This window comes from Hyalella azteca, unplaced genomic scaffold (assembly GCF_000764305.2).
Source record: "Hyalella azteca isolate HAZT.00-mixed unplaced genomic scaffold, Hazt_2.0.2 contig448, whole genome shotgun sequence".
Lineage (NCBI taxonomy): Eukaryota > Metazoa > Arthropoda > Malacostraca > Amphipoda > Hyalellidae > Hyalella > Hyalella azteca.
In genome coordinates this window covers 65,726-75,029 of record NW_025930799.1, presented here as the reverse complement: position 1 = coordinate 75,029, position 9,304 = coordinate 65,726, and the positions used below count along the sequence as shown (strand labels likewise).

General features: G+C 39.1%; 1 protein-coding gene across 1 annotated transcript; it reads right to left on the bottom strand.

The window, feature by feature from the left end:
• Window positions 1-7: 7 nt before the first annotated feature.
• LOC108667909 lies at window positions 8-7,871 on the bottom strand. Its single transcript, XM_018155010.2, has 7 exons — window positions 7,283-7,871; window positions 6,767-6,948; window positions 6,264-6,366; window positions 4,202-4,303; window positions 3,417-3,514; window positions 705-1,034; window positions 8-460 (listed from the first exon to the last, which is right to left on the bottom strand). The coding sequence occupies exons 1-7, from the start codon at window positions 7,409-7,411 to the stop codon at window positions 238-240; spliced, it is 1,167 nt and encodes a 388-aa protein (XP_018010499.1). The 5' UTR covers window positions 7,412-7,871; the 3' UTR covers window positions 8-237.
• Window positions 7,872-9,304: the final 1,433 nt, after the last annotated feature.

Genomic DNA, 9,304 nt, shown 5'->3' with positions numbered 1-9,304 from the left:
TGGGCATGCGTCAAGAGGGTTTCAGGTACGAGAACTTGATGGCTCGGGCGCTGGTCCGTCAAAGGTGTGGGTACTTGATGGCTCGGGCGCTGGTCCGTCAGAGGTATGAGTACTTGATGGCTCGGGCGCTGGTCCGTCAGAGGTGTGGGTACTTGATGGCTCGGGCGCTGGTCCGTCAGAGGTATGAGTACTTGATGGCACGGGCGCTGGTCCGTCAGAGGTGTGGGTACTTGATAGCTAGAGCGCTGGTCCGTCAGAGGTGTGGGCACTTGAAGGCTTGGGCGCTGGTCCGTCAGAGGTGTGGGAACTTGATGGCTCGGGCGCTGGTCCGTCAGAGGTGTGGGTACTTGATGGCTCGGGCGCTGGTCCATCGAAGGGCTTACGCCACATTTTCAGGAAGTATGGCCAGTGAAGTTCCAGAGGAGGATTGTCGTCACTCCGCCCTATCGCCTCCAAAATTCTGGCACAAGTAAAAAAAAGTGGCTTTAGACGGAAGTGCGACCAGAAATCACAAAAAATGACGAAAGACCGGTGAAAAATGATTAGGAAGAAGAGCCGAAATTTGTCATTCAATCACACAATTAGTCTAGTATTCATCCAAGCAAACAGACAAGCTTATAATGTTATTCGTCGCCATAGCAAATAATTCCTTTCCATTCGAGGCTTAAGATTTGTTTATAGAGCATCAGTAAATCATTTATTACCTGACCATAGCAGCGTCGAGTAATTCATTAGCTTGGTTGGTGCCGTGCTGCTCTGCGTAGCGCAGGAGAGGAGCAAACGAAGCATAGTAGCCGCGCAGACTGGACAAGTCTCCTTGCTGCACCAACGTAAAATTATGTTTCGTCTCCTCACTTTTGTCGGCCTCTACCTCACACTTGTTAGACAATTTATTTACTCCAAATTTATGATGCTCATTAATGGTTATATTGTCCTCGCCGTCATTTCTTGTTCCGTCAGTGTTTCTTTTGGTTCCGCATGAAGAGGATTTTTTTTCATCTGCAATCGAACTGCGGGTTTCCGTTCCGTCGCTCCTGGACACAGAACAAGAGTGAAAACGCATCATGGAATTCTCTACCTTTAAAATATTGCAATGCTGGAAAATTTGTCAGGAGGTTTATGATAAGACGTATAAAGTTATATGAGGTTTATGATAAGACGTATAAAGTTATATGATAACACGTATTAGTTAAATGATAACACGTATAAAAGCAACGGAGAAATTAAAATACGGCCAAATTTATGTGCAGGTAGGCGTTTCACGAAGAGATACTGAGCACACAAGTAATACCAAAAATTTTAAATTGCAATAGAAGTTATTTCCCGAAAAGTTGATGTTCAGGGAAAACGGATTCGCTTCTTATTGTTACTTAACAAACCTACTTGTGATTGTAGACGACTAGACGTGAGTTGTGAGGCGTTAGAGGCGACTACTTGCATCAATATTGAAGTTATAGTGCTCAGTGATTTGTAATCTATACAATTATGTCAGGACGAATTGAGCAAATTTTAGCAATAGCCTTATAAATTTGTAGTGTGATAAAATTCAAACCCAATTAGCACGATTTGTGCTATTTTCAGTACATGCTATTCAATTGAGATTTGCAGAAAATAAAAAACCATTGTTTTTATTGATATTGTAAATAAGAAATAATAAATCGGACTTTATTTCTCTATAGAGTTTCAACAGTTTTTAAAGTTTTCTACAAAGATATTATAAATAAGTAAGCAATACGATGACCACGNACAAGTATTTCTGCTCTCACCTTGCACCTGTCTCATGCTTAAGGACTTAAATTTGCTTCACAAAATAAGCCGAAATAATAATTATTTTAAACAACCAGCGAGTGCGCAGCACGCATGAAAATCAAGTCTCTATATTGACACACATCGAGAACTTCGGTTTCTAATTGAGCATATTCGGCACTTGTTTTGTTTCGATTTTATCACGATCGTTCAAAATTTTATCATTCGATCCTTTGCATTTCCTTATGTAAATGAGGCTTAGCGCCTACCGTTGGACACTGCAGGTTTTACGCTCGGCTGAACAGCGTGCATTTCTATGCAAGAAGGTCTTTGATTGCTTCAGAGAATAGAACTTTGAGGTCAGAGCGGAATTTCCTAAGGTATCTTTGGCCCACGCGTTTACATTTGTCATGGGTGTATGAATCTGAACAAATATTCGACTCAAATGGTGAACACAGACACTATTTTCAACGTTTTCTCTGTCGTTACTGTCTATAGACATTCGATTTTGCTTTTCATCCATTACATAACATTGGTAAAAGAGTAACTCAATGGTACTCTTATAGGCTTCTAGAATATTCAAGTAACTGAAATAAACCGTCTGGAATAACGCATGACATTTGAGACATTCTTAAACGTTAATTTTAAAAGTCTTAAGCTTGGAGCTCCATTAGTGTAATATTGTGTTTTAATTTGTAACATAATCTTCAATTCATTTTCTTCCTTAACTTCTTTAAATGGTAACAATGATAAACTTAAAACTATAAACTGAAAGCTTCATATCTTTGAACCACAATTCAGAATATTCATCGTTTAATTTGTTATACTTTTCTTGCTTGTAACCTACAAACTCAACAATAAATATATGAAAAGAATTAATGAAACTCTCATGATCACTTCTTGGTGGAAGTTTATCGTGTTTTGTACTCCGCTCTTCATTTGTCTTCAGATTCTACAATAAATTAACTCACTCAGAAAAAGCGGCAGACTATGGATGTTGTCATGCATGTAAATCGAACTTAAATTGTATGTGTTTAAAAATTCTTCAAGCTATGGTACAACTATACGACATGAATTTGTAAAGTGTAGATGCAGGTTTATAGGAGTTTTTGCAACATAGACTAAAAGATATTAAGTTGAATTAAGTTTGAAGTTGCAAGTGAATACTAACATTTGTGCCAAGAAGGTTTAAAAACAATAGTGAGTTCAGTACTTAGTCACTCAGTACTTACAGCAGTGAGTGACAGAGAGCGCATATTCTCGTTGACGAAAACGTGAAGTCACGGACGGACAGACAGATATGGCGAGCACAATAGCGCCTTTTTTTTCCATAAATGAGAAAATGCGCTAAAAAGAATTGCGGTGTTCAATAATACGAATTATACAGCACAAAGAATTTTAGCAAATTTTCGTACAACCGATTTTTTAAATGGAATGGCAACTTCTAGGGCCAGAGGTGCAATTCACATAAAAGAAATTTTGATATGTAAATGGACTGTGCTGAGAAATCCCCACACCCAATAACTGTGCTCTGGACAGTCCCCACACCCAATAACTGTGCTCTGGACAGTCCCCACACCCAATAACTGTGCTCTGGACAGTCCCCACACCAATAACTGTGCTCTGGACAGTCACCACACCAATAACTGTGCTCTGGACAGTCCCCACACCCAATATGTATCCACTCCGCGTAGGGGCCCGGCAAGTCTCGGAATTCTGCCACCAGATGATCGTGATGGCGACTGAAGAACCCCAAGGCATCTCTGAACTGCGTGCAATATTTATGTTTATTTATTTAATTATTTAATTCAATCACTTCTTATGACATTTCTCTGTGTCTTCATATGTTTTCGGTAAATCATGATTTCTCCCGTTTCAAATTGAATGAATGAAGTCTCAATGATTAAACTTTTTATGCTAAGTAAAATGCTTGCAAGAAACGCGCGAGTCTACCTGCATGGCACACTTCGGTTCCATTCAACTCGCATTGGCTCGGCAATAATCCATCAGGAGGGTCAAAAATGACTAAAGAAAGCGAATCAAGGTCCTATTTGGAAGAAAGCTCAGTTGTTTTTATCATAATTTTATTGTAAGACTCAGGAAGAGGACTCCCAAAAATTTCGGAATGGAATATCTCAATTGGAATATTAGATATTAAAAACTAAACAACAGCAGTTATAGGTGAATGTTTTTTTTTCATATAAATAAATAAATGCATTGATCGGTTTAAAACAAACAATCTTGAAGATTATGATAATTAAACAACACTGATTCACTTCAAGCCTTTTCACTTCAAATCAACACTACAGCTCGTCAATCAAATACGTTCTTACGCTCTCTAACCTCGAGTAGAAATTGAAAGACCAGACAATAAATACGCTAAACACCTCCCACCTCTTTGGTGATGGGCCGGAGACTATCACATGGCGTGCGCCACATGCTGAACACCTCCCACCTCTTTGGTGATGGGCCGGAGATTTATGCTGCAGTGGTGAGGGTGGACGTCAACGTAGGAGTAGACGGCGAGCACGCCTCCGGGGCACAGCACGCGATCAACCTTCAACGGTTACAATGAAAAAAATGGGTGCCTCAGCACGCAAACTATTTTAAATTTTAATGAACTGCACACTCAGCCTATCTGCACACAATGAAAAAAAAAACGAGGCGTTAAGAGACACTTTTAGTAGATAAATTATGCAGGCTCATGCATAGAGAACAGGGGTTCACTGAAGGTTCATTGCGGTGTTAAAATAAAGACCAAGTGTGACTCAGTTACATATTATCTCTCGCTAGTCACATTTCATCTCGCCAGTCTCACTTCGTCTCGCCAGTCTCATTTCGTCTCGCCAGTCACACTTCGTCTTTCTCCATTCACACTTCGTCTGTCGCCAGTCACACTTCGTCTTGTCTCGCCAGTCACACTTCTTCTCGCCAGTCACAATTCGTCTCGCCAGTCACACTTCGTCTCGCCAGTCACACTTCGTCTTGCCAGTCACAATTCGTCTCGCCAGTCACACTTCGTCTCGCCAGTCACAATTTGTCTCGCCAGTCAAACTTCGTTTCGCCAGTCACACTTCGTCTCGCCAGTCACAATTCGTCTTTAACCAGTCACACTTCGCCTTTCGCCAGTCACTGTTCGTCTTTCGCCAGTCACACTTCGTCTTTCGCCAGTCACACTTCGTCTTTCGCAAGGCCCACTTCGTCTTTAACCTGTCACACTTCGTCTCGCTATAGTCACACTTCGTCTCGCCAGTCACACTTCTCTGAACTATATCACAGGTACAGCATTTCCAGCGCAGCAAAGTCAATAGAAATGCACAGACTTTCCCTGAGTTCGACCCAACACGCTTTTTGGCGACTCTATCTATTAGGGAGATCATGACTACATTAGGAAGCAGGCACTCAAAATACTTACTTTTGACACTTTTACTTATTTACTCAAAGTACTTACTTACAAAATACTTACTTGGCGTTGTCTTTGCTTTTAATTTCCTTGTTAATTAACTTGCGTTTTAAGCAGACTAAGGATGTAAGTACTTATATACTTACTTTTGCGAGACTTGGTTTTATGGTTCTTTTAATTTTCTTTGGTGTGACGATGTGTATTTCTATTTAGTTATAATTGCTAAATGGTCGCTTAAAGTTTAACGAGCTCTAATAATATGAAATTCGGATTTCTCAGTTATGTTCATCAATACGTTCTAATTAGCTTCCAATCAGTAGGAAGGGCAATGGAACAAATACATGTTCAGAAGCTAATGCTCGAGATTACGGTGTAAACGAATGTAAAATCTTCGTGAAGCTTTACACTAAAAAAATATTTACAGTACGATATTAATTCTCTTTGCAAACATCTGATTTTGCATTCAATTTTCGCGTTTAATTTTGGCATTACGTCGAGAACATGACATCTGATGGAACAGCAGAACATTTTGACCTTCTCACCGAAGCAAAGTTTAATTTAAAAGTAATTTAAAAACATATTTTTTATAAATCATTTGTGATTTTTTGATCCCAACATCCAAGTGATCTTAGTAATGTTTGATTTAGAAGTGAATTGCTTAGCCTAATATCACACTTGTCGCGTTTTGCAGATTCGTAAATTCGTTACAGGAATATATGGATGACGGTCTATATCTACGGACTTCACTATCAACATTCAAGTATTTGATAGACCATGTATAGGTACATAAAATGATTTTCATCTTAAATAGTTTAGTATGATACTAGTATAACGTGAAGCCCAGCAAGCTGATATGAAATAAAGTAAGTGCATCATAGAATAATAAATAATTTCTGGATTTTTAGCAACAAACTTTGGTTATGCCTAAATAAATTAATTGTCGAGACTTAATGTTTATGTAACTGATAAATTGCCAAGCTAATCATAGACAGTCTAACATAATAATTATAGAGTGTAAGTTGTTCCAATGTGTGCCTAAAAGTAAAATAATGTAGTGCACACAACGTATTCATACATGAATAAGAGGCCCGAGTAACGTGTGCATGCAACTAACCTGCTGATAGAATTGTTCCAAGTCGAACCAGTGAATGGAGGCGCAAACTGTCACCAGGTCGAAACTCTGGGCGCTGAATGGCAGGCTTTCTGCGCTGCCCACGCTGGAATCAGTTGAGATGTAAGATTTTATAATATAAATGAAATTTAAACAGCTTAGGTTAAATTCATATTGGAAAATGTGAATTTTAAAAGAAAAATGTCTAATCCTGTCCATTATTTTCGTACTACATAGGTTTTCCTAATTAAAATTTGCCCAGAGAATAGTTATTGCATTTTGGCATAACAAGCGATAGTGAAGAAAAATGTAAAAAGTGAATGAGTGTAACCAAATATTTATCAGCATTGGTCGCTTTTCAATCAGAGACGAAGTAAAACGTAATGAACATATATTGGCTGATGAAAATTCAATGCAAAGTTGAAGGCTTGCAATGGTAGTATTTTTCGTTCACTGTAAAGGCTCAATGTGTAAGACAAGATAACAAACTAATCGTTTTTATTTACATGAAGTTCAGAACGTCCGATGAGCCGTAGAGTTTTTTGGCACGGTCCACCTGCTCCTTGCTTACGTCTACACCGGTCACGGTCGCCATAAGGTCTTTGAAGAGGACCGTACTTTGGCCCGTACCACATCCAACGTCCAGGACACGACCGCTACGCAAAGTAGCTCCTTCGTTCGATGCACCCTGAACAAAGTCCGAGGCAAACATTGTCTTTATTGTAGAATTGCAGCGACGAAACAATGACAAAAGTATCGCCCCGAACATTTTCTTCAAAAAATATATATTCTGAATGAACGTTGTTAATGAGAAGAGGACTAAAAATAGTTTGCTACTTCAAGGAAGGATAGTCCAAATTACTCACATGCCGGGGAGTGTGCATGTAATTACAAAATCTTATAGAATATGATTTTTGAGTAAGAATAAATCAACATTTAGAATGACGACTACTTTTTTGGACTATATATTTCATCGGAAGACAGATAGTATAAGGTTTTCCGTCAACGATGTTTTTGCTTACTTTCTTCCACCAGTTGACCACGGTCTCCACCAGAGCAGCGGGGGGCGAGGGGCGGTGGTGGTAGTATTCTTCCGCCACTCCGTCTGTGTGAAATATAAGAGCCCCATCTGCAAGATTGGCTGCCATCATGCAACACTAATTTTGCGTATGAAAACAATTCGTGATTCAATCGCGTATCAGTGAAGGCTGAAATAAAATGATAATTTGTGTTGCGTTCCTACAATCCCACTCTTCCAATCGAGTGGCAAGTATCAATTTGAACGATATTGATGCTTTTCTTCAAAGAAAAAAGTCTTTCGGCTAATCGCCATGGAATTCTTTGTTTGAGTGCAGCGTGTGTGTTGGTGCAGCTGATGGGGTCGATGCGAACGGCTTGTCCAGAGTCAGAACTTCGTATTCTCAGAACGGCTTCGATCGTTTGGATCGTTGCGCGTGAGCAATAAATGATTAATGGCGATAAGCATCAGATAATTTCAGGCTATGAAAATGATGATGTACCAAGACTGGAACTGACGAGTTGGTTATTCTCTACATCACATTGGCTTAGTTTTTGACTTATTGAATTCGCTAATTTAATAACTGTATTTTACTTCTGTCCAGGCGTATTAATTTAGAGCGAGCGACACCAAGTACAATGAACGACTGAGAGTGACTGAGTATCTGGAGCTGTGCAGAGTAGTCACAACGATGGTGCCAAGTATCGAGCTGACATAAAAGTCATTGTGTGACATTTTCAACGTGCTTCGAGGCTTTGTGCGTTACGGTACAGCTCAACTGGAGAATAAATCCATTAAATCCATGCCCGATTCCTCGCATGGATTTAATTTATTGTATACATATGAAGGCCTCAAAATAATTTCAGGCTATGAAAATGATGATGTACCAAGACTGGAACTGACTAGTTGATTATTCCCCACATCACATTGGCTTAGTTTTTGAGTTATTGAATAGACCAACTCAATAACTGTATTTTTACTTTTGTCCAGGCGTATTAATTGAGAGCGAGTGACACCAAGTACAATGAACGACTGAGAGTGACTGAGTATCTGGAGCTGTGCGTAGTTACAACGATGGTGCCAAGTATCGAGCTGACTTAAAAGTCACTGTGTGACATTCTTAACGTGCTTTGTGCGTTACGGTACAGCTCAATTACAATCCTCAACTGGAGAATAAATCCATTAAATCCATGCCCGATTCCTCGCATGGATTTAATTTATTGTATACATATGAAGGCCTCAAAAAGAAACATGTCTGCCCAATTTATTGCTCACCCAATGCTTCTATAGCCTGCTCTTAGTCAGGCTAAAACATTGCTTTGAATTCCAACTGGTTAACACCGAGAAGAAATTACATCGAAGCGGGCGTTGGAAGATTTTTGCTCGATCATCGAAATGAGTTTTTGCTTGCATTTTAATGAGCATTGCTCGTCCAATGAAAATGGAATGTTGACAGTCTTTTCAATATAGTAAAATACCATGCAAATTCATCACAGCCAGCTGGCGTTTTGACTAAATTAAAATTTAACAAATTTCTATTATTTTCCAAAGAATCTCGAAATCTTTTCTTGTCTGTCTGTCCGTGACTTCACGTTTTCGTCGACGAGAAAATGCGCTCTCTATCACTCACTGCAGTGAGTACTGAGTTATATTTTTTACTATATTCCTTAAACTTGCAGAGAAATCATCATAATTTATTTCAGAGTGCCATTAATGACCGCAATTTTTTGTTGCGATTGAAATTTCGTCTCATTCATTTATGCATGCAAGAAATCACGGAAAAAATTAAATACAGAAAAAAACTTGGGGATCAACTGAAAAATTTGTGTACTTATTCGTACAGATGCTATTTATTTGAATGGGATGATATATTAGTGAACAATGTCTACTCTACCGGGTTAGTTACATCACGAACTATGGAATGTGAGCTTTTGTCACCGAATTGAAGTTATTTTTATTATAGCGCGATCTCGGCATAACTAAAGCGTTGCATTAAATACTTTCAGGATTGCCATAGGACTCATTT

Bases quoted from the DNA above. Each gene is read 5' to 3' on its own strand.
- LOC108667909 (XM_018155010.2), bottom strand. From the start codon at position 7,411: ATGATGGCAGCCAATCTTGCAGATGGGGCTCTTATATTTCACACAGAC. The intron at 6,949-7,282 runs GTAAGCAAAAAC...GACTTTGTTCAG, and splicing joins TGGTCAACTGGTGGAAGAAA to GGTGCATCGAACGAAGGAGC. The intron at 1,035-3,416 runs GTGTGGGGACTG...TTCTGTGTCCAG, and splicing joins GCGGAGTGGATACATATTGG to GAGCGACGGAACGGAAACCC.